Below are 26,093 nucleotides of genomic sequence, written 5' to 3'. Positions count from 1 at the left end.
GGATTATGCCTTCAGAATTGTTTTTAAGTATTCCTAATACACAGCATTCAAGTTAAATAAATAGATGATATTTTTAGATTTCTAAAAGACTTCAAATTAGCAAACATACTAAAGATGTTCCGTCTTTTGGATGAGATGTTAAACTGAGAGGTCCGAGCATTTCTTGATAAGAGTAGGGAGTTATCCCACTGTCTGGGCCAAATTTCTCCCCTCAGCCTTTACTGTTGCCTCCAAATTGTCCCCAAGTATGATTGGCTTGCACTTGCCCTGCGATGGACTGGCTCCCCTTCCAGGGTGTACCCTACCTTGCGCTCATGGCTTGCCAGGTAGGCTCCAACTTTCCGCGACACCATTTGGTATAAAGCAGTTTGGTAAATGACATGACATGACTAAAGATGTTCAAGTAGGTACAGGTAGCTGCATCAGCATGCATAGATTGCAAAGGAACACATAAAGGTTAATTCCACGCTGAAAAGAGAGGAAACTAAACACATCGTTTCACCTATGGAGCCTTCTTCAGGTGTGAAGAAGAAGGCTCCATAGCTGAAATGTTGTGTTTCTTTTCTCATCTCCTTTCAGCATGGAATAAACTGTTACTCGTTCCTTAAAAATACTGTAGATGTTTATAAGTAAACCTTATGAGGGTATGAAAATATGTGTAAAATTACCCTTCATTTCCTCTGAAATCTAAGATACAGAGGGGCAAGGGTGTGTGGGTGGCTGTGTTAAATGCTAAATCTTGCTTGCAGTTATAAATTATGGAACAGTTCTCCTCTGGAGGATACAGATAGATACATCTGCTTAGGGAAATATTTGTACATTGGAGATACTGAGTGTTGTTCTAAAACCACCATTATGAGATTGTGCAATTAAGCATCAGTGTGTCATATGAAAGAGCACTGAATAGCAGAGCTTGAGACCAACAATTATGCATTCACTGAAATGTAATTAGACTGGGGAAGCAGTAGGGATCCTAGCTGGACTGAGAGTCCATTCCCTAAGAAATTGTTCAGGGAGACACCAGGTCATTTCACCAGACAATGCAGGAAATTATGAACAATAGCAGGTACAATCACGGGTAGTGTTAACACAGTTTTTTCATACTGTATACAGTGTAAAACAGCTTCTACAAGAACCTTACTGTGGTTTAGAGAACCTTTGTACAATTTTGTCCAATTAGTCTTTTTCTAACCTTCTCAAAAATGCTAGAATCTGGGAGGGGGGGGGGGTTGACATTACCTTTGTCTGAAAAGTTTTGGAATTGTTTTTCTTCTGTAAATATAGATTTTCAAAAAAGATCTAGAGAAAAGATGCACATATAAAGTAATAGTGGGGAAAGGCATGCACAGAAATATGTTTTGTCGCATTTATATATATATAAGTTTATATATATAAAGATTTGTCTGAATTTATACACTTGGAGCAATTTTATTTTCCAAGAGCTAATATCTCTGAAGGTCATCCTGACTATTCTTCAATGATTACAAGCTTTTATAGAAAGAATTTATCTGAAACATGTTATGCATATTGATTATATCCCAGAACAAGTAGGAGAGCTATTCAGGAACTTATCCTTGCAGTCACAAATGATGTTTAACTAATATTAAGGGGATTTTTTTCTCCCACAGAAGCCTCTTGCTGACAATAAAGATCCACATCAGCACTTACAATTAATCATCATACAACTTGAAAAGTGCAAAACAATTAACCTACTGCAGGTGATGTGGAGAGTTGATGTGTTATAGAACTATTTAAAAAAACTCTAACAATTCAATATGAAAACAAAAGCTCTAAGGGACTATGGAAAAAAATAAAAATAAAAGGGAAAGCAGTATCACGTCTACAAAATTCTAAACAGGCATTCCTCTAGTGTTGTGATGGTCGCTAGTGTTCCCATGACAGAGAGCAACAGATGACATGAAGCAACAGAACCCAGTCATATCCCACCACTCCTTTGTTCAGAGGCAGACTGCTGTCAGCTAATTGGATGTTTCTGGAATGCTCACAAATGCATACACAATGAGCCCCATTCCACAATTTTCATGAGAAGCATTCTTCTCTCCATAATTGCTTCTAATTTATGCTCAAGTTAGAAGGAAAGTCTCAAAGCAGAATTGAATTACAAAACACAGGAAAGTTGAGTTAACTGTGGTGTACAAAGCTTCTAGAAAACAAATTTGTTTATTTGTGGAATTAACCATAACTGCATTTTTAAACAGCAGAAGAGACTATACAGTATATATAGTAGTCTATCAGAAAAATATGCAATGTTTAAATTTATTTGTAGACAGTATTTTGAGAATCTTTGTTTTGACTTTCATAACTTCTCCTCCAGGTTGAGCAGGTTATACGTCTGATTTACTTTCTTCAACTCATACAGTACCTTACATATTCTAGAGATTTGGAGACTATGGTGGCCAATCAAGAATAATGATTTTATTTTACCTAAGCCATCCTACTGGTTAAATCCATTTGCAACAAGATTGTTTTTCTTGACAGATGGCATCAGGATTTGGATAAAATATTCTGGTAAAGTGTGGAATCCACCTTGCTGTAAATTCTGTAAAAGGACAGGAGAGAACATAACAGCTATAAAGCAGAACAAATTAATCTAATTGGATAACAGATGGAATTACATTCTTCTCAACGTGAGCTTCACATTTCTGTGCTAAACATTCTGCTAAACATTCTGCTTTTGAGAAATTGGTGTTTCTTCCAACTACATCACATACAGTAGTTGAATTCACTTTGTGAGTCAATTTGTTGGCATTTAGCAAATGTTCTTTACTTTTGTGGTGACGTTTCCTGGTGTAGACATTGATGGTAGTGTCGGTGAATGTTATTATGCAAGACGTTTTTGAAGATTCCTATTAGTTAAAATTGGGTGTGAGTCAGACCTCCCAAACCACATTTCTGACCACACATTTGAGTACAATTTCCTAATGGGGCATGAAACAGTGCCTCTTGCCTTCTTGATGATGGGAGACATTTTTAAAACTAAATTGTTCATCAACTTATAACTTTTCTACATCAGTACTAAGCACTTCGGAGAACTGCTCCCTGTGGTACACAGTTTGCAACTGTCCAAAGTTTATCTTACAAGATGTAACCAGGTGAAGAGACTCATCAGCTTGTTTGGTGTTTATTTCACTACAGATCACAGCAGCTGCATAGGCTTGATCCATAGCTCCTCATCACATGTGAAGCATGTGCACTCCAGGTCAGACTAATATCTTATGACAGCCTCTAGCTCTGACATCTGCTAAGAGGCTAAACTGTGGAACAATAAACTATGTGGGAGTGTTATGTCCAAATACTTTGGAAAATATTTCAATCATTGGTTGATTTTGTTGTCTTACAGATGGACGTTCTGAGATGTGGAAGTGTACACAGTATTAGTTTTGGAACTATTGTATGAAGTTCATATTAAAAGTAAAAAGCTGGGGCTTGAAAATGGTTTGAAGCCCTCTGTTGGTAAACACTGTCATTACAGTCTGTTAGAGCAAAAATTAACAGATGAACACAGAGTGGTTAAATCTTTTGGGTAACTCTTCACAATTAGTGTCCCTATTAGTAATTACAGTATATGTGAAGCAATTAGTGTGGATAATTTCCTGTGGAGTTAAAATGAAATACATTTTAATCACAACACATTCATAGGATTAATATTCAACAGACTTCCCCTATTGGGAATTGAATTTGCCACAACAATCACTTTTTGTTGGCATATTTAATAATTAATTAAAAATTCCTTACACTTATATACTGTAGAGCTTTTTTGGACACTCAACTCAAAGCGCTTTAAAGGTAATGGGGACTCCCCTCCACCACCACCAATGTGCAGTACCTACATGGATGATTGGACAGAAGCCATAGTGCACCAGTATGCTCACCACACATCAGCTATCAGTGGGGAGGAGAACAGTGATGAAGCCAATATATAGATGGGGATTATTAGGAGGCCATAAATGGTAAAGGCCAATGGGAAATGTGGCCAGGATGCTGGGGTAACACCTCTACTCTTTTTGAGAAAAACCCTGGGATTTTTATTGACCACAGAGAGTCAGGACCTCGGTTTTACATCTCATCCGAGGCACACCGCCTTTTTACAGTATAGTCTCCCCGTCATATATACTGGGGCATTAGACCTACACAGACCACAGAGTAAGCACCCCCTGCTAGCCCCACTAACACTTCCAGCAGCAAACACAGTTTATCCCACCCAGTTACTGACCAGGCTCACACCAGTTTCAGGGTGATATGGCTGCTGACAATATTTGATAGCATTCACTAGTTTGTACTGTATAATATCATCTTAGTATAAAGGAAATCAATTACTAAACCAAGCTGAGGAAATAAAAAATAAAAAGCACAATATAGGAAAAAATCCTTATGTTCTCTAAGGATCCAAAAGGACTCACTATACTTTTGTTCTTAATAAAATTCTGATTTATCAGTTAGGTGGCAAACCATGCTGCAATATGCTACTCTTTCCCTTTTCAAAGTGAAAAAATAAATACACTAAACCAGTAACATTTTGAGTTAAAATATTTTATATTTTGGAGACCTGTATATTTCCTCAGACAAGACAGAAAAGTTGGAGAAATCATGTCTGCTCTTAGGGATAAAGAGTTCTTTGTTAATCTTGCTATGTTTGGAACTTAAATGGGTGACTTCTTAAAACTTAATACTTCCATTCTAAGTTTAAAACTCTTGTGCGTGAGGGTGCTGATTCATTTTCTAAAAAAAAGTGAGTGTTCTGATTTCCAATCTCTCAGCAGGTAAGTGAAGAGGTTAGGATTGATTGTGATTGTGACTAGGAGGATATTGTACAGCCACTACACTTGGAATAAAACTTTCATCCATTTTTTAACAGCTTTGTTGAGTACCGGGTAGCGAGAGATGCCAGAGCCTAACCCTGCAAGCAACACTCATGGCATGGAATGATGGCAGACAACTTCTCCTTCATCTCTGCTGCTCTAACTTATCCTCCACAAACTTTTTATTTTTTTACCCTTCGGTTAACCTCTCCCTTACTTGTCCTGTGTCAGTTGGTTGGTTGGCCTTCAGCCATTCAAAAAACATCCATAACACCATTTCTGTCTGTACAACACCACCAACAACAATAATAATAATAATGATGATGATGAAGAACGAAAAAGAGAGAAAGAATGAAAGGGTGATGTGCAACAATTAAAAGTGAATTAAATTAGCTCGCAAGTACTGTATTTGTTATACCTTTAAATGGTTCAATATCCAATTAATTTGCAGTAAACAAAAGCAAAAGACAAGCTTTCTTGACAGTGAGCAGAAAAAAAATGAAGGCTAGTCTATCATTTTATTTATGTCTTATCAATTGTCAAACAATGTTGACAGCTGACAAAATCAAAGATAATTTTTAGCCGTAGGCTGTGTGATGCCATTTGTGTTAAGATGGTTATTGTTTATTTGAGGATAAAATGCAAGAGAGACTTGGTTACTAGCTGTAAAGGGTTAAAGAATAATAATTATATTATTATCATTATTATCATGTTTAATAATAATGAACATAATTATTTGAAAATCACCATACCCGAGGCAGTTACTGGAAGCAGTTTGATGGAAGACCAGATTTAAATTAATATTTAATATGATTGGGTGGGTAGCTGCGTCATCATGCGTAGGCTGCAAAGGAACAAGTTATAGGCTCCACGGCCGAAACGTTGTGTTCTCTTTCTTCTTTTTTTCAGCATGGAATAAACCTATAACTTGTTCCTTTGCATTTAATAGGATTGCTCACCTGCTGTATTTATACTTTAACTAAAATTTGGGAGATTTTTTCAATGAAATGTACCTTGATCTATCTGATTTAAGGGTTTACTAATAAAACTTTCTTTTATCTTTCCAGTATAACAAAATGTACAGTAACTTTGTTCTGCTGCATTGACACTTTTTACAGTAAACATTTACAGGAGATGTATTGGAAATAATAGTTGGCTTCTATAAAAGCAACTGGTAAATGTGCTAAGCAATTTGAAGATGTTAAGAATGTTATTTTAATATCTCATTATTAACTTATTATCACCTACTGTATATTCACTTATCATATCACCGTGTAGCGGAGCTAGTGTGGTGACGTCAGCGCCCTCACTGCATGTAGCAGGGTCCTCAGCTGCCTGGGCTGGGGGAGGTCTCCATTAGCTCACGTGGTTGGTGCCCTGTTGTGTTACGCTAGTGACCCAGGTTCACACCCCAGGTGTGGGAGACCTGAACTACTATAATTTAGTGAAGTACACTTGAGTTTTTCTTCTTGGGTTACTGTCAAGAACACTTTCCTACATTCTTACAGTGTCACTTGGGTAAAGTAGTGGTAAGACTTTATCAAACACAAACATATAAAATAATCAAAAGCTGAGGAAAAAACTGAAGTTCATTAATTCAGAAATAGCATTGGAAACATACCATTTTTTTATTTACTGTGACAGAGCAAATGAAAAATCTCCAGCACTCAAGAGTCCCAGTTTGCCAGGTTTTGGTGTATTAGGACATTAGAACATAAGAAATGTATTTATTATTCAATACTGATGTAATATGTTCTTTAATCATTAGGCATGCTATTGGCATCTGCTGTTCTAAAATCCATATGAAACATTTATTTAGCACATTTATTTGTCATCTTCTATTATTAATCCCCTAGTATTTTATAAATTATTTATTCCTACTTTTACAATTCTTTTTATATTTTGTTTTATTGTTAGAAAAACAATCAGGAATTTAAATCCAAGGAAATTATACTTAAACTCTACAATGCACTAGTAAGAATCTGGAATACTGTGTTTTAGTCAATATACTATAGAAAAGACATTACAGTTTTAGAAAGAATTCAAAGAAAAGCAATAAAAATGATTTGTGGTCTCAAAAAACTGTTGTATATAGGCATGTTGAGGTAGTTTTCATGTGGACATGTAGAGTGTAATCTCTTCAGGAAGATGAGAGGAGATATGATCAAATCTGTACATAAAATACTAAGGAGATTGTTCCACACAAGTTTTAATTTGTTATTGAAATGAAAAAAACTGTGTACATCTATCAAGCAATTGCTATTAGGCTGGTTCAACCAAGTACATGAACATGAAAAATAATCTGTATACAGGCAAACATCTAAAGAACACAGAGACAGAAGAGAAAACCATAAAAAGTGCTAACTTAGACTCAAGGTATGTCTAACTGCAAAAAGCTTAAAGGAAAAAAGGAAAATTGCGTTTTCAGCTTCACTGAACGTTGCTGAAAGTGGGCGGTGGAGGGTGTTTTGGGCTACAGGGTCATTTCATTTCATACTTTTGTTTGGGTTGGTAGTTCCATAGCATTGGAGGACCGGACAACCAGCTCATTATTTCATTAAATTTGTTATATCCATTTTCTAACCATTTTATTCATGTAAGGGTCAAAGGGGAACTGGAGCCTATCTTGGGAAGCAAAGGACAAAAGACAGGATACATCCTGCACAGGACCACAGGGCACACACAGACACATCAAGGCCAATTTTCCTATAATCTACAAGTATGTCTGTGGACTGGAAGGAAACCGGAGCATTTTGGTGAAAATTCAGTATGTAAAGTATAAAGTTCAGATTGTATTGAACATAATGTAACCAGGATATTTAAGGATATTTTTTACTTACCGATATGCAAAGATTATGTTACATCCAAAATGAAACTAAAAACGAATTTCTTATTTTGCAGTTACTTGAAGGGGACCTGAAATACACAGAGACAGCAGTTTAGTATTTATTCAGTGCTTCTTATACAGGTACAGTAATACAAGAAAAACTCAATAACATAAATACAAAGCATACAGCACTAGTCTTTTGGTCAGAGAAAACCAAGGAAATTTCTACCAAACATTGGTAATTACATCAGAAATAATTTATTTTTGTGTTGACATGTATTACTATCAATGGGGGGACAATGTTAGGAGAGACTGTCCCCAAAAAAACAGTGACTCCTCAACAAACACAATGTTGAGGCATTCTCTGTCTCTGTCATCTTCACAATTAAAAAAATATTCTGGATTTATTTTCTCCAGTGTGGAATTTCATTTTAGTGGAGTTTGGAATAATAAAGCAAAATAGAATGAAAGTCAATGGAAAGTCCCATCCAATACAGGAATACACAATCAACCATGGAATACCACGCTAATGAGCCCGAGATTAAATTAAACAGCTGCCCCTGACAGCTTACTTTGACTTTATACGTGCAAAGTAGACTCTTTCACTCACACCTGTTTTATCATATTTTTATATACATGTATACAGTATATGCCTATATATGCAAATTATACACAATTAGCATGCCAAGGCAGGAACCTAAGACTCAGGACACCAGAGCTGTGAGACTGCAGTTAATAACACCATCCCATCAAACCATTTTAACCAGGTCGCTTTTAAATACTGCACTTTTTCTATAAAAATGTTATTCCTAGGACAAAAAAACTCGTATTTAGAACTATAATTGTTTAAAGGATAATTGCTAATCTTGATGTTTTATATTAAATAATGTGTTTTATTTTAAGGTAAGCTTAGTGGATTCAATACTGTATTCATTTTATGTCTGAGTGCTACCTGAGATTCATTTAAAGATTCATACTTTTGCTTGCACAGGCCCTGAATAGGAACAGCAGACACAGGCTACTGCATACTAATTGAAATATGCCTGATTTATTGATTCTCATGAATGTGAACTCTGTCAGTTCGTTCTCTCTCCTTCTGTGCGGGAGTCATACATCCATTGTTGCTAGATAAGTATAATTCGGTACTCAACATTATCAATCTTGAGAAGTAACTTTTTATCCTAGAACCATGTTTTAATATCATTGTATTTATTTTAGTAAAAGTATTTACTTTGAGTATCTGATTTTATTTCAATTTTCTTATTTTGTTGCAATAAAAGAGAACATAATCAAATTGATACATCAATAAATCTGTCTCCCCCTTCCACTCTTAATTAACAAAAGAAAAATATATATTTACAAACTGACTTGAAGACAAAATATACAAAACATGGGCTTCCCAAAAAATCATATAGTTTTAAATAGTGATTTAAATCATATACCTTTATTAAACCATGCCCTTCACACTTCATCAAACTTCCCATAGGATATTTGGTACAATATATCTTTTGGTATATCTGGACTAAAAGCAAGAGGTGAGTCAGAAAAACGTTTACCAGAAATACCCAAATACTTCTTCCAAGCACGGAGTGAAATTATTAAGAACACCATAAGAATTGGCCACATCTCCTATAGCTTTAAAACAAAAAGCAGACAATTGCAAAGGGTAACAAACTAAAGCCTCTATTTTCACCCATAGGATTCAGCAGATTGTGAGCCTGAATAGGCCAGTTATACAAGTGAATGTTAAGAAGGACCACACCCCTAGGAAAAGGAGCACACACTAGAAAAAGGGAACACACACAACTTAGCATACAAATCCAATCGAAGAAATAAAGTTAAAGAAGAGCTGCCTTCTATACTTAACAGAATGCAACCTACAGCTAAATCTCCTCTGTAAACTCAGATGCCACAAAATGAAGGGGAACCTCCCTATTCTAAAAATACATTCACTAACAAGAAAGGCCATTTTTAATCAAGGGATTCTTTACAGAGAAAATCACACAGGAGAATTTCCTAAAACAACAGAATAGTAAACTCTCTAAATATTTAGCTCTCATCTAGTCTTTCTGGACAATCTGAATAAGGAGGTCCTGCTTTCAACATCTCCCTTTTCCTCTCCCTTTTTTTCTGTCTGCCTGTTTTATGCCCTGTTCTTGAACTGATGATTAAAACTTAATCATTTACCTAGAACTTAATTAACTAAGGGAAACTATGGTAGACTAACCATTGCTTTAATCACTGAAGCTGGGACCACTATATCACAGTCAACATCCCCTTATTTTGAAGCTGGAAATGTGGACACTAGCCAGGTTTCCCCATTGTATCTAGATTAACTTTGCATTAATAGGTTTTAAAGTGAAGATTTAAAAGTGCTGACTGACTTGCAATACATAATACAGTATGTGCTGAGAGTTCTTTTCACAGGTTTGGAGCAACAGATCAGGAAGCATGGTGTCCAGAGGTTCCCCTTGTTTTGGTAATTAAAAGAAGAATCAAAGTCTAAAGTTTACAAACAACGTGTACAGTATATGTATAGGAAGATAATAGTTCACAGATAGGAGAGATTAATGGGAGAGAAAAGAACATAAAGTTTTAAAATGAAAACAATATACTGTGGTGAACTTAAACTTCAAATTTACTTAAGATTTGGATCAAATACGTCACAAAAAATCCTGAATATGTTTTTCGACTGATTCCAAAACCATAAATAGCTAAACTATAGTTGACACACTAACAGAGTTGATAACAAGAGACAATCAGCATACAGCATAAAGTCTTGTCAGAGTTGAAAGATATTATAAATAAAATTATCGTATTAACATTATCTAAACAGTGTGACAAGATGGATAATTATTTTCCAAATAATGACTAGTTGGCAACAGTTGTTATATCAAAGGAATGACACATTAATGATGTCTCTTTTTTTTTCTAGAACTAAGCAACCTAAATGCAAAAAATAAAATGCTATGAAATGTTATGCTAGATTATCATTATTATAATAAAAAAAGGCTAAAAAAGAGTTATGATATTTTAATGGCTATACATGTAGAATCAGCTTGTACCTTATATATTTTTTCAACATAAAATTTACAATTGTTTTAGTAATGGTGGAGTCAAAATGCACCACTTGACAGGAACACTATTAAACCAATAAACAGATAAATACCACATCACAAATAAGATTAATTATGTTATAAAAAGACAATTTGATTGGTTTTCAAAATACCTTAGTGAATTAGCTTCACTTACATTCCAGCAAACAACCAAATTATGGGCACTCATATGCCCATACCTACTGTATGCTGATTAGATAAGAAGCCTTTACAAGAATATTGTGGCAGAATCAATGCGATTACACGTGACTGTTAATTGTTCCGGGAGTTACAGTAAATAGTTAAGCGGGAACCTGTTTTTTTCTTGCTATATGTTATGTAGAAAAGCCTTATTATAAGTTGAACAAGGATGGAGGCAAGGTACAAATTCAAGATCTGCACAGCACTGCTGAAAAATAACAGAAGTGATTTACTGTATAAAAACAGATGTAGTTTAATTAAAAACTTATAGAAAAAAGATACACATAAGTGGTGACTTGTTAATTATGTAATGTAAAGTTCTGTATCAGGACTTCTGCTCTGCCAAGTACAGTAAATATCATCTCAATCCTGGTATTGTGACCAATCAAGTTAAGTTCATAAACATAAATCTGTCAAAAAAAATAAAAGACTTGAATAAATTGATTCTACTCTTACATTAAAAAAAACTTAGGTGCCTATATGAACACATTGTTTTCCCCTGGTATAGCAATTTTGGGATACTCTGTGTTCAATTTTGATCAAAAGATACAAAAGGATATTCCTGTGGAATCGGTTATTCCTGGATTTAGAAATGTTAAGAAATGTTTTACTCTAAAAATTGTGGTAAAAAGGTTAAAACTGTGTTTTAGGTCTTGAACAAAGATTATGATGGGGCTTCAGTAAGGTATTCAAGATTTTCAAAGGCATTTACAAAGTCAACACAGTGGGCATCTTCTTGTGGAATTAAATTTAAAATTGAGAAAAGGGAGGCATTTCTTTACACAGAGGGTAACTGGATTATGGAACAAGCCATACTACCATGACTGTGAAGCTAGGAGTTCTTCCATGTTGATCTTTTAATAAGCATACTGGATTTAATAGTTCAGGTGGGTAGCTGCGTCAGCATGCGTAGGCTGCAAAGGAACAAGTAATAGGTTTATTCCATGCTGAAAAAAAAGAAGAAAGAAAACACAACATTTCGGCCATAGAGCCTTCTTCATGTGTGAGCCTCACGCCCGAAGAAGGGTCCACGGCCAAAACGTTGTGTTTTTCTTCCTTCTTTTTTTTCATACAGGATTTAAGCCACTTACTGGATTATTGTTAAATTTTTGTGATAAAGCACGTTGTCTTTGGAGCTGTTAAATGGAGTTAGTTTTTGTTATTTGCAAATAATAAAGTACTAACTTCAAAATATGTTACTTTCTGTGTGTTATCTGAAGTTTGAACTTCATAGGCAGGGTGCTACACTGGACAGAAATGTTCTCTCCTCCCTTTCAAGACTGCTCTCCGGCACTAATACCAGTGCTATAAAACACAGTATATTGTGTCCACGGAACCTCTGCCTCCCTCTTCCCTATTGCTGCCTGCATCTGTATGGAATTCACATTCACATTCATGGAATTCACATGCTATGAGAAACTTAAGTACAATTTTGACTCACACCTTTATTTAAAAGTGTATGCTTGCTCATTTTGAGAAACCACTTTTTTAGTGGACTGAAATATATCCCACAGTGTAGTCAGTCTGGTTCCTCACTGTCTAATTTTATTCAGGCACCTGCCATAAATAGAAAATAATAATAATATACACTACCTAATCTATAAATGTTCATATATTTACTAATGGAAAATTACAGTTAGTTTCATGAATGCCAAACTGCAGCTCATTTAGCAGAAATGCTGAAGGCATGGTGTGGGACAGACTTTTTTCGCTAACAATGTATGACAAACGAAGAGGTACAGGTTTATTCCATGCCGAAAGAAAAAGAAAAGAGACACAATGTTTTTGTTGTGGAGCCTTCCAAAAAATATTTCTGTAGGTTTTTGTGTTAAAGTTAAATTACTGTATTTTTTAATTTTACTGTAAACGTTTTGGTGACTATTATGCTGTCAAGTTAAGACACCCACATTGTTTATATATAGCTAGTGAAAATTCCTGAAACAAAGATAAGATTTCCTTGTCCTCGCTGATAAGGAAACCAATATAAATCTCAATCCATTCTAGGGTGGTTTTCAGCACTTTATGGAGGACACGTAACTGTTCTGAACTTTGCCTTGTTGATTCTTTTTCCACCAAGGCTAATCAGAAGTTGTTTGGATTAGGTCTCAATCACTGTGGAAACCTGTTGCTGTTCTAAAAAGCTGCATTGTTTCCCTTTTCTCTCGGAGGATAAGTAGCCTGAAAAAAAATGGGAAGAAATATGAAAAATGTCCTTGTTGTCTCTTTTGGATTTTTGCTGCTCTTCACTGCATATGGGGGTCTTCAAAGTTTACAGGTAATGCATTACATAGTAAGAGAGAGTTTCTGACAGGGCTACAGTGTCTTTGTGGATCATTAATAGTATTATTGACATTACAATGAAAAGGGAAGTTCATTTTCCTGTGAAAGCTAAAGTGTTCTAATCATAACAAACATACTACAGAAACAGCATTATGTTTTACTGGAAGCCTTTAGGTTACATATATTTAAAAAAAACACAAGTACTTTTTAAAGAAATTTAGCTTTAGAAATCAAATGACCTTTGATGGAACCTATTTTATATCAATTGTTGTTTCATAATTAATTAAACCACTTAACAACAAACAATTTGAAAATGTTGTTGTTTGAAGTGAATACAATGTTTGAAGTGACTTTTGTAATTTAATTTTCTCTAATTTCTTTACTGAAAAGTATGGTGCAAGCAGCTCTGTAATATTCTCTTTTTATCTTATCTCTTTTATTTTTATACACAAAAAATAGAGCCTAAATTAAACACCTCAGAATAAAATGAGCTATGGTTTAACTATACTATAACTAACTCAAACATACATAGAAAAGTCCAGTAAGCCTGACAATTGTTTACTCTTTATCATGCTGAAGACATACAGTAAGTTTTTAACCTGATGTACTAGAGAAATATAATTTTGTATAACTGAGCACAAAAAGACTGCAGTACAGCAAGCAGCATTGAATGGGAGCAAATACTCAATCCACCATGAAACAAAAATAACAAATTTGTTAAGACTAAAGTCTGCAAAACATGTTAAAAATGTAACAATACATCAAAATAATTTAAAAAAAAATGAAAATGAAGTATGTTTTGGGAGCAAACAAGACTGTTTCATTTGACCAGTTTGTTCTATGCAGCTTAGGGTCTAGTAGTTTATTCAGTTTTACAAATAACTTTTTATGTAATTATGATATTTATGATTGGTCTCTACTTACTGTTTTATTGTGAAATCATTGTTGAACATTATTGTGTTCATTTGTTTTTTAGACCCCTAATGTATCAAATACAATAAATGACTGGTCTATAAATCATGTGCCAGTAAATTATTTAGAATACCAGGAAATAATATATTGCCAGCATTTTTCCTCCTTAACAGCCTCTCTCTACTGGGGTATGAGCTGTTACATTCATTGCAATTCTTTCAAACACAATTGCAATCACATAAAATCTAAATTCCTAAGAAAACTACTGTAACATTGTGTTGCAGTCAGTGGTTCTTAGCTACATTACTTTGGTGTGCCTGGTATACCATATTTACCTTATACAAGTTGTACAATTAAAAGAGTAATATTTCTGGCTATAATTCAACTTATGTCATGACAACAATAATAAAAAGGACCTATAAATGTGAATAAATCATCTCAATCTTATACTTGCACTTTGGTTTTTGGTTTCAGAGCAGCCTTAATGCCAGTGAAGGGATGGGTGTAGCATCTCTGAGTGTCATCTATGCATCTATCATCCTGTCTTCAATGTTCTTACCACCCATTCTTATTAAGAATTTGGGCTGCAAACTGACCATTGTTGCATCCATGGCTTGCTATGTGGCATATTCAGTCGGCAACTTCTACCCGGGCTGGTAAATTCCAATTACTCCTTTACTATGTCTATAAACACAGTTTTGCCTGTTCTGGTTGAAGCCACCAATATTATGTGGTGTCTTTATTCAAGATGATACATATTTTAAAGTAATTACTCTGATGAAAAATAAGAGATAATTTGAAAAGTTCAAAATGATACATATGGTAGAAGAAAGCATGAGCACGTAAAATCAGCATCAAGCTGAAGGCTTCCAATACATTTCAAACTTAAATAAATGTAATGTAATCTAGATGAAAATAGAAAGTAAAGGAGTAAACAAAAGAAGAAAAGGAATATTCCCGTGTTTAATCAGTATAACAATGACAGTGACGCGAAGGGAACAGTACCAATATTTTCCAGTTGAACATTTTATTTTAGATAAAAAAATATTGACAGAAATATTTTTACTTACATTTTGAAGAAGGATTTGGTTAGTGCACAGTGACAAGATGTAGTGATGTGATGATGTGAGTGTCTTGTATTTATTGAAACAATTAGAAATGGATTTTTATTGATTGTTTACTACAAAATAAACTCTGGTATTCTGGCCATCAACAAAAGGTCCAACTAACTTTTAGATATCTATAATAAAGCTTAATGTAATCATTTGCCTTGCTGCTACAATGGTGTCAGCTGGTGCTCATCTGGAAGCTCACAGATGTGATTCATTACCTTAATGGGCAGCTGTGAGTCATGTTATTTAAAGATCTCATATAATAATAATAATAATAATAATAATAATAATAATAATAGTAATTGCTTACACTTATATACTGTAGCACTTTTCTGGACACTCCACTCAAAGTGTTTTACAAGAAATGGGGACTCCCCTTCACCACAACCAATGTGCAGCACCACCTGGATGATGGGGCAGCCATAGTGCGCAAGAACGCTCTCCACACATCAGCAATAAGTGGGGAGGAGAACAAAGTGATGAAGCCAATTCATAGATGGGGATTATTAGGAGGCCATGATTGGCAAGGGCCAATGGGAATTTTGACCAGGATGCTGGGGTAACACACTTACTCTTTTCGAGAAACGCCCTGGGATTTTTAATGACCACAGAAAGTCAGGACCTCAGTTTTATGTCTCATCCGAAGGACGGCACCTGTTTACAGTATAGTGTCCCCTTCCCTATACTGGGGCATTAGGACCCACATGGACCACAGGGTGAGCGCCCCCTGCAGGCCCCAATAACACTTGTTCCAGCAGCAACCTTAGTTTTTCCCAGGAGTTCTCCAATCCAGGTACTGACCAGGCTCACACCTGCTTAGCTTCAGTGGGTTGCCTTTCTTGAGTTGCAGAGTGATATGGCTGCTGATAAATCAGGCAGGTACAAGAGAGAAAAGGTGGTGACAGGAGGACATGGTAAGAGACTCAGTATGTTGATGTAAAAGTGTCCATTCTTCCTTGTTACACTTCTGACAAGCTTGTTGTGGATAATTGATGGACTGTTACTGGTCCATTAAAAGACATCTACAGTACTTGACATCTACATTTACCACTTTTAGTTTTAATCCTGAGCAGGTTATGCTCTTTATTATTTTTACCTTAGTTTTAATAAACTTCCCAGTCCCTTCTTATGAGACGCAGACCCATAATATGGTTACCACCATGCTTGACAGTTGGGATGATGCTCACCAGGTGATACATTTTGTATGGATTGCGTCTTATTTAATGCTTTCCATTTATACCATAAATTCAATTTTTTGCTTTGTCTGTCCATAAAATCCTCTGCCACAGTATCTCTCTTACAAGATTTAAGATGTCTTTTTCAGTAAAGGCTTTTTTCTTACAATTCCCCTATAAAGTCCAGCTTTGTGTAGAGACTGGGATATTGTCCATACATCTTACAAATTTAGCAAATCTCTCAAATTATTGTTATCTTCACAGTGGCCTGCCTAACCAGCTCCCTGCTAATTCAAATACTCAGTTTGGAGGCTTTTCTGATCTTGATAGCATTTGAGTGGCATAATGCACATTCCATTTAATTTCACTCAAAGAATGATTCAAAGCAACTTCCGTAATCACAAAACAAAGTAAAGTAAATAATGTACAGTAAGTAATCAAATTAAAGGTTCCTTGGTCTTCAAATTCAAATTATCATAACATATCATATTTGAGGGAACTTAATAATAATAATTCGTCACGCTTACTGTATATAGCGCTTTTCTGGACACTCCACTCAAAGCACTTTACACTTTACAAAGGACTCCAACACCACCAACGTGTAACATCAACTTGGATGATGCGTTGGTAGCTATAGTGCACCTGTGTGCTCACCATACAGCAGCTAACAGTGGAGAGGATGAAACCAATTTGTAGATGGGGATTATTAGGAGACAATGATTGGTCAAGGCCAATGGGAATTTTGACTAGGATGCCAGGGTAACACTCCTACTCTTTTCGAGAAACACCAAGATTTTTAATGCCCAAAGACTGTCAGCGGCTCAGTTTTACATCTCATCTGAAGGATGGTGCCTTTTTACAGTGTAGTGTCCCCAACACTATACTGGGGTATTAGGACCCACACAGACCACCTGCTGGCCCCACTAACACCTTTTCCAGCAGCACCCTTAGTTTTTTTCAGGTGGTCTACATCCAGGTACTGACCGTGCTCATACCTGCTAAGCCTTAGTGGGTTTCCAGTTGTGAGGTTGCAGGGTGATATGGTAGCTGGTTACAAACTTACAAAGTTTTGAACTTACAAAGACAAATGTATTTACTGAGACATCAAGTTAAACACTTTGATAACACACAGACAGAGGGCAGTACACTCATTCTGAGATTTTATTACTATTTTACATTTGATTTGACTAACTGTTGCTGTAGCAAAGGAAAATAGTGGAAGGAATTGAGAATCTTCAGATTATGGAATTTCTTTAGAATTTTACTTTAGATTTGCATATGATTAGCACATTTATCTGTACCATTTTTTATAAATAGATTTGTGTAGTCTCTAAATATAAAGTCCCATTTGAATGTTCCATGATTGTAAGCTCAGATAGTAACATTAGGTGAAAACTTTGCAGGGAGTTACACACCTTTGCAAGACACTGTATGTGAATTCCAATTCAACTTTAGCTTATCAGGAATTCCAAACTAATATATTTGTTGATTCCCATTTAATATTTTCTTTGATTGGACTTCGAATAAAACTCTGCTAATATCTGAATATTGCCAACTATCGTCAGAGTATTTGAAACATTGGTTTTTGTCTTTCTCAGGGCAACTCTAATCACCACCTCTGTGATTTTGGGGTTAGGAGGCTCTCCTTTGTGGTCTGCAAAGTGTACCTACCTCACTATTAGTGGAAACCTGCAAGCTGAAAAGGACAACAAGAGAGGTCCCGATGTTGTCAACCAATATTTTGGGATCTTCTTTTTAATATTTCAGTCATCTGCAGTGTGGGGAAACCTCATGTCTTCTCTTATCTTTGGGCAAGATACAGGAATTGGTAAGTAAAAAAATACAATTAGATCCTCTATCACTTTATTTCCTTTGGAATTATTCTAACTTTAGGTCATAATTAGAAATGCTATGAAATATGATGTGGGACACTAACACTTCTATAAGCGAGGGGGAGGAGAATGATTAAAGTGTTGTGTTGCTCTTAGCTGTGGCTGTAACGGAAATGTCTGCGGAAGCAACCAATGGTGTCTGTGTGAGAGCTGTCAGCTTGATGATGTTTGTCAGAGATTGGCACAACCAGAAAAAAACAAGAATGAAACCAATAGGATAATCCTGTCGGTTGTACAACTAAGGTTGAAGCAGTTTTGAGTCAGAAGCTAAGAAGCAGCAGCCATATCACCCTGCAACTCACAACCGGCAACCCACTGAAAATAAGCACGTGTGAGCCTGGTCAATACCTGGATGGGAGACCTCCTGGGAAAAACTAAGGTTGAGGCTGGAACAGGTGTTAGTGGGGCGATGGGGACACTATACTGTAAACAGGCGCCGTCCTTCGGATGAGACATAAAACCGAGGTCCTGACTTTCTGTGGTCATTAAAAATCCCAGGGCGTTTCTCGAAAAGAGTAGGCTTGTAACCCCGGTGTCCTGGCCAAATTTCCCATTGGCCCTTACCAATCATGGACTCCTAATAATCCCCATCTATGAATTGGCTTTATTACTCTACTCTCCTCCCCACTGAAAGCTGAAGTGTGGTGAGCGTTCTGGCGCACTATGGCTGCCATCGCATCATCCAGGTGGATCCTGCACATTGGTGGTGGTGGAGGGGAGTCCCCATTACCTGTAAAGCGCTTTGAGTGGAGTGTCCAGAAAAGCGCTATATAAGTGTAAGCAATTATTATTATTATCATTATTAAAGCTGTTCTGATTAATTTCAACCCATTCCTCAGTGACTCTCAGCCAATTGTGTGCTGCCACTTGGGGAAACATACAGTAGTCAGTTGACTGGTGACATTGCCTAGACCTGAAACTGAACTTACAATGCCTGTCTCATGGAGTATACTGTACTTAACTATTTTCTGAAGCCTTTCTTGTTGATTTTGTAGATAGGGAAATAGGCTTGAAGCTGGTTATCAAAGCATTGATGACGCCTTGCCCTTTGTCGTCATGATGTATTTCAGTGCAATGGCGTAAGTCTCTCTAGCACATTTGGCCTTAGTGATGGAAGCAATAGCTGTTCCAAAAGATCTATGCAGTACTCCTTTAAATCATGTATTGTATGCATAATCTTCCCTTATTTACCTCCCTGTATACAACAAATATAAAGGCATTTTCAGGCAATTAATTCCTTTACTTCTTTCACGGCTGATTGCTTTACCCACTTTTGTAAAAAGAGCATAAAACCCATCTTCCAAGATGTTATGCAGGCATTTCTAATCATTGAGTGTGTAAATATAGAGCAACAAGTATACAGACTGAGAAAATGTCTCTGGCACATTATAGTCTCTGGCATATTATAGGATTACCATAAAACGTTATGCAACATACTGTATTGCTGCATAATAATGTATAAAGTCCTTGTTAGGATGGGTAAGCCTTATCAACAGAAGTTAATTTGTCCATGTATTCATTATTATTCCCTTAGGCTAGAAATTGCAGGCTTGTTGGTACTGTACCCAAAGGCCATGACTTTAATACTATAGTTCTGTTTATAGCCATCAGTTGACGTGAACCTTGTCTTTGACACTCCTTTTTCAGTAAACACTTTTGCTGAAACATCACACTCTTTTAAATTTAAACTGATCTTTTTAAAAGTTCTGCAACCTAATGCGCTCTGGAATGCCTTTGTGTAAAAGACACTTTAAAAAATATTGCTTGGTATTCATTTTTCATTCTGAAGCTGAAATACCTGAAGAAGACCTGAAGTTCTGTGGAGCAGGCAGCTGTGAGTACACTGGTGAAGCTGTAGGAAACTCAACAAGGCCTTCAGACACATTAGTCAATACTCTTCTGGGCAGTTATATAGGTAAGTTGTGTACATACATAAAAGTAGCAATGGTATGATACATGATATAACAAAGAGTGTTCATTTTTCTTTCTCAGATCAATGCTTGGGTCTTGAAGAATTAAATATATTGTATTAATTTCATATGTAAAATGTTTTTTTTACACACTTAAGTCTTCTGTTTATTTTTAAAATGTTATTTTATTTATTTTTATACCCACCTTGTTTGTACCTGTGAAATATTTCTTTAAATATTGGCTGACAGCAAGGATTCCTGTACTGCAAGAGGGGAGATGGGATAGGAACAATGTATTTTTTCTGTCTGCCCCCAAAGAACCATTCATCTTTTGACACAAGTTCCTACAGAAGTTTTACTGAGGAGAAAAGTGTTCCTCATTTGGTTCACTGAAAGTCTTTAGGCATCCAGGAAGTCGAGTGTTAGCCACAAACTAATAAACCAATTCTAGGTTTTAAAAATGCATTGCTAATATAGTTTTTCATAAAATACAATTTATGCATAGAGTTTAATCATCTGCATTTGAGAATTTATGTTAGGATAAAAACAAAATAAAGCATTTGCAAAAACTGAATACATGTCTAACAAAGCATTACTGTTAAAGACCTTTATGGATTTCTTTGCATAGAATGCATATACACTGTAAGAACAAAAACTGTTAATTGAGTTCAGTATTTTCATGTTTCTCTTAATCCTTCTATAAACCATTCAACAAACTACACAACCTAGATTAATTATAATCATTCATATTTATAGCAACGTCAGGACGTAGCTGGTCTTCCTGCACTGCAATACTGTATTTATGCACCTGTTGTTTATACAGAAGATGCCATTCCCTAGTGAATCAGGACACCAGGACATCAGGATACCACGCAGTTGCGGTGGAGGTGGTGGCTCAATTTACCATCTCATAAGCAGTTAATTCATCTTTGTGATACTGTATCTGCTCAGGACAAGTCAAAATCTGTTGATTCACTTCTAAAGCAACCATTTTTCTCAAAACTTTCTTAGGTTTCAACAAACTTCTTGCTGAATGTGCTTCTCCTTATCCCATATTCTGCAACTCAATCCTTTGTGACAGCATAAAGTACTGTAGCTCAGAGGCTGCGTTTGTGACCTTTGCAGGTGTTGGAGTCCTGGCTATAATCTTTGTGGCAGTTTTCCTGGACAACCTTGACAGAGATGCAGCTCGTGAATTCAGGGACAACAGAGATCCATTTTGGACAGTTTTCCTGGCCACTTTCAAACACCTCTCTGACAAGCGACAGCTTCTGCTCATCCCTCTGACAATGTACAGTGGTTTTGAGCAGGGCTTCCTTGCAGGAGATTACACCAAAGTAAGAGAACACCCTTGAACATAAAAGTTACTCTTTTGAAAAATAGGGAATTAATCACAATTTATTTTTAAAATGTCATTGTGAGACAGAAGCAAGGCACCACCAGCCTCTGTTTCTTCTTTCTGTATTAAAAGAGATTATATTCTTTGTGTGCTTTTTCAGAGCTCTGACATTAAATGAAACGTATATTTTCTTTAAATTAATTACTATTTTTAAAGAACTAATAATACTTGTTACTGTTACTGTGCAGAGTGATAGGAATGTCCAAGCTCCACCAAACGTTTAACCACACCTAGACCAAGTGTACAAGCATTTCTTTTGCTTACTGTAAATATCTGTACACCTAGGCTTGTCTGTTTCAGCCACTGATTGTTGTTCTATACTTCATTATCCTGGGTAGTAATTGACAAATTAGTTTATTTGATGTTTTCATCTTAATAGTAAAACAAAAATGCAGAAATCAAACTGCATGGACAAATAGTATTGATTGACTTATTTGAAAAAAAATATTTAATTAGTTACAAAAATAAAGGTGGTGAATAATCACATGGGGAAACAATACATCAACCTATTTATGACTAGATGGAAGTTACTTTCTTAAACTGACATTTATGTTTTTATTCACAACTATCTTTCCAGTACTATGTCACCTGTGCATTGGGAATACATTTTGTTGGTTTTGTGATGATCTGCTTTGGTGCAACAAATTCATTATGTTCCTATGCCTTTGGAAAGCTGGCACAGTATACAGGAAGAGCAGCCTTATTTGGCTTGGGTAAGAAGTGTTTTCTCCAGAACAAGATTACATGTGTTCTAAATATCATTTTCTTGTCAGAACACAAATAAGCATTTGTTTTTGTGATGTGGTAAACGTAAAGTGATCCATCAAAGCATAACTGAAGCCAGGGTTAAGGTTTTACATGTAAAATAATTGACAGGTTAAACTCTCAATCACTTTGGTGAATCATCTTTACAGTATACGTCCCTGAAACAAAGTTTATATTCATCATAAATCTTTGTTTAGACTTTTTGTCTTTAACCCTGATTTTGATAAAACTACTACTGGTTTCAGGACAAGGCACAGTCTTCACAAGTTACCATTTACACCTTATTGCTTTAAGGACATATGTACTCAAGCAGCTGAACTCTATGCTGTTAATATATAAAAGATCACAAAACATTTTGTATCTCTGCTTTTCTCTTGCAGCAACCGTGTCAAATTTTAGCTGTATAATAGCCCTGCTCTTGTGGAAACCTCATCCAGACCAGCTAGCAGTCTTCTTTGTATTTCCTGCTCTTTGGGGAATGGCAGATGCTGTGTGGCAGACACAAACCAATGGCAAGTTACCAGAGCTCACAGATATACTTTGATTTTGCTCATGTGCAGCTGGCACAACAGTAACCAACATTTCATGCACAATTCTTGAAAATTAGGATTGTTAAGATTATTTTAACAACACTAATCTCTTATTCATTAAACAAGTGGTAGTTAGGATTTCACATATTATGTAATTATGTACATAAGAATTGTTTCATTCAGTTCATCATTGCTATAGTTACAATTTATAGATTCGTTAAATTAAGTGTTATTTTCAGTATTTATCCTAACCTGAATGATTTTTTTTCTAGCCCTCTATGGAGTTCTCTTTCATGAACACAAGGAGGCAGCATTTGCCAATTATCGACTCTGGGAGTCGGTGGGATTTGTGATCGCTTTTGCTTACAGCAACTTAATCTGTTTGGACATTAAACTGTATGTCTTGATAGGAGTTCTGGTTGTTTCAATGGCACTCTATGGGTTGGTGGAATACAAAGAGTACAAGAATCCTACAGTGAGAGAAGACAATGTATCAAAGAAAGTGCCAGAGAAGCTAATCATTTCTGAAACAAAATTTTAGCAAACTATTTTGTGTTAACGTGTTAAACTTTTTGAATGAATTTCTTTTTTTTTTTCAAAGCATACAGGTGAATTAAGAACATTAAAAGCCATTGGTTGTGAACTTTAAAAACAATTATTATGGTTAGTTTTCTTTGAGACACTCAAAAGTCTTTATCTTAAAACTTGTCCATGCTGCAGTATTGTTGACTTCATAGTCTGTTCTACTAATATAATACATATTATGTTGTACCTGAATATTAAACTTTGAGAGGATTTGACACCACTCCCTTATTACCATACTTTCTGTTATAAACTTAGAAAAAATCCATATCTGTCATGCTTCACACTAAAAGTATTCTGATAAAAGAAAATTTAGCAATCCATGTTAACAAAGAATATTCAGATATCATTTATGGCTCCCAACATTAACTACACAAATTAGTGATTTTGTTATTGATATTGCTGAAAGTAGACATTTGACTGAAATTGAAAACCTGGTTGTTCTTTTTGATCCTATATACTTTATGTAAGAAACATCACAAGGGCTCCATTTGAACTACACTGCTAGGTTAGCATCCTTGATACACACCGTTATTTTATCAGACTACTGTAATAGCTTACCTAATTGGAGCATCCATTAAGAACTCATAAGGCTTTTAGAATTCTTTGTGAAGAATTCACATTCTTATTAAATTAGTGGGTTGACCCCAAAGTATTTTTTTATTTTGATATGACCAAGTATAGGCATTGAATTACAGTACTAAAAAATGTATAGTATATTGTATTTATCATCTGTAATAATTTTTAAATCAAAATACAAATTGATAAAAATATGATTAAAAGGCACAAATAACAGTTTGACTTTGCTGTTTACTTTTGGAGGGCTCTATACTCCCTTTTTGAAGGGATACAAATGTGGTTAGTGTTTATGTGTGCATGTACAGTACACGTCTAATTTACATACTGTATAGAACAGTTTTAGGTATCTGTAGATTAATGTTTTAAAAGTAATTAAACTAAATAAATGGGAGAAAACAAGAACTGTACATCTTTAGAAGCCTCATGCATTCTGTTTTATGCAAAATGTTATGAGAACTTTATACACTTCTCATAATAAGGTATTATAAATTCTTGGGTGAATGGGTATTCTTTCCTAGACTGAATGCTAGAAATCATGAAATTCCTAAGCTTTTACTAAATTGTTTCTCTTTTTGAGAAATAATTTATATTATTTATTTTATACGATTAGGAAGCCTCTGTAATTATACTGTACATACTGTATGTGGCATGTTACCTTATAGTTTGAGTTTTTTAGCATTGTTATATACATCACTTTTTCTATATACTGTATTTGCACAAAAAGAACGCATATAAAAAGAAAAAGAACGTAAGATACTAGTTAGAAAAATGTTCAGGCAACTAATTACTGTAAATGCTGACGTACAGTATTGTATCGACCACATTACAGAAAGTAAGAAGTCAGCTTTCGTAGGCACAAAAACACAATGAACGAACACACGACTTTGCGTCCTAGCAACAGGTGCGGAGCACTTACAAGGCAGGAGCAAGAAATTTTGCAATCAATAACAATGAGCGGTGCACAGACTGAAATAGCGACACCGAGGCTGCTCTGGAAATCTGGATTGCAGGGAAATTAAGGTATAGTAAGTGATTTAGTAAACTAAGAAAAAACGTTTTGTTAAATTGTACTACTTTACATTTGGTTCTTACTATCAAGCAGAAAACAGGTAGCGCACCCTATGTTACATAACAGTTTACAGGTGTTTGCATTTCTGTCTCAAAAACCGAAGCCACCCAGTGAGCAAGCGTTTTAAATCCAGCGTTTTAAATCCAGCATGTGGCATGATATGGTACAGTACATCTCTAAAATCATTCTGCATCCGCCTGGATAATACAGTTACTAAATGACATGTTACAATAATTATTTATCTGACACATGTAGTTCTGTATAGAATAATAAAATCTACTGCTATAAATCATGTAATTTGATTATTTTTAATGGCTTTATTTAGAAATAAATGCAAATTGTCTTAAGAATTTAAAGGTAAACAAAACTAAAATTAATTTCCTTTTAATAGTTACTGTACTGTAATTTTTTTAGATTATTGTATTGAAGATAAGTATGTATTAATAGTCAAATGTTAGCCCCCGATGATGACCACTGTTTGTGATTGATTGTGCTAGTAGTATCATAAGTCATAATAATACCTTTTATTATAGGTATTATTGTAATAATATCCCTTTAGAAATACACAGGAATTATACCTATTATTATAGGAATTTTTACAGATGCTGGTTACCACCATGATGGAGTGCTGGGGTTTGGTGCTTCTGTAAGAAAAGTGTTAGAAAAACGAATCAAAAGACCAATACTGAAGATTCACTTTCTCTTGTCTCTGACAATTGAATAAAAGGATCTTTTCAAGTACTGTATTGTTGTTAGTAACCATAAATAATCCTGGTGATAAAAAACAATTTAGTCCAAGAACAGGGTTGCTAAGATCCTAGCTTTATAAACAGTATTAAGTGAACGTTTGGTGAATAAAAATATCACACACATACAATCAATATAAACATTATTCCTTATTATGAAGATTTGACATGTGATGGCAAGGGTTATCACATGTTTTAA

At 35.3% G+C, this 26,093-nt stretch overlaps 1 protein-coding gene across 2 annotated transcripts; it reads left to right on the top strand.

Moving 5' to 3' along the window:
- The first annotated feature begins 12,989 nt into the window (after positions 1-12,989).
- On the top strand, positions 12,990-24,295 carry LOC102692456 (unc-93 homolog A). Of its 2 annotated transcripts, XM_006625731.3 has the most exons (8): positions 12,990-13,218; positions 14,610-14,791; positions 18,021-18,250; positions 20,104-20,229; positions 21,350-21,561; positions 22,201-22,336; positions 22,769-22,900; positions 23,191-24,295. In XM_006625731.3, exons 1-8 carry the CDS (start codon positions 13,132-13,134, stop codon positions 23,457-23,459), a joined length of 1,374 nt encoding a protein of 457 aa, XP_006625794.2. In that variant the 5' UTR covers positions 12,990-13,131; the 3' UTR covers positions 23,460-24,295. The 2 variants fall into 2 exon arrangements, with proteins under 2 accessions (XP_006625794.2, XP_015199882.2); XM_015344396.2 differs by lacking the exon at positions 14,610-14,791 and having other exon boundaries at positions 13,129-13,218.
- The last annotated feature ends 1,798 nt before the right edge of the window (positions 24,296-26,093 follow it).

Source organism: Lepisosteus oculatus, chromosome 2, assembly GCF_040954835.1.
Source record: "Lepisosteus oculatus isolate fLepOcu1 chromosome 2, fLepOcu1.hap2, whole genome shotgun sequence".
NCBI classification, from domain to species: Eukaryota; Metazoa; Chordata; class Actinopteri; order Semionotiformes; family Lepisosteidae; genus Lepisosteus; species Lepisosteus oculatus.
The sequence above is the reverse complement of the archived record's forward strand: the minus strand, read 5'-3'. Positions and strand labels throughout refer to the sequence as shown.

Excerpts from the sequence above, each read along its gene's own strand:
- LOC102692456 (XM_006625731.3), top strand. The coding sequence starts at position 13,132 with ATGGGAAGAAATATGAAAAATGTCCTTGTTGTCTCTTTTGGATTTTTG. Across the intron at positions 13,219-14,609 it reads GGGGTCTTCAAAGTTTACAG|AGCAGCCTTAATGCCAGTGA; the intron begins GTAATGCATTAC and ends TTTTGGTTTCAG. Across the intron at positions 20,230-21,349 it reads TCTTCTGGGCAGTTATATAG|GTGTTGGAGTCCTGGCTATA; the intron begins GTAAGTTGTGTA and ends TGACCTTTGCAG.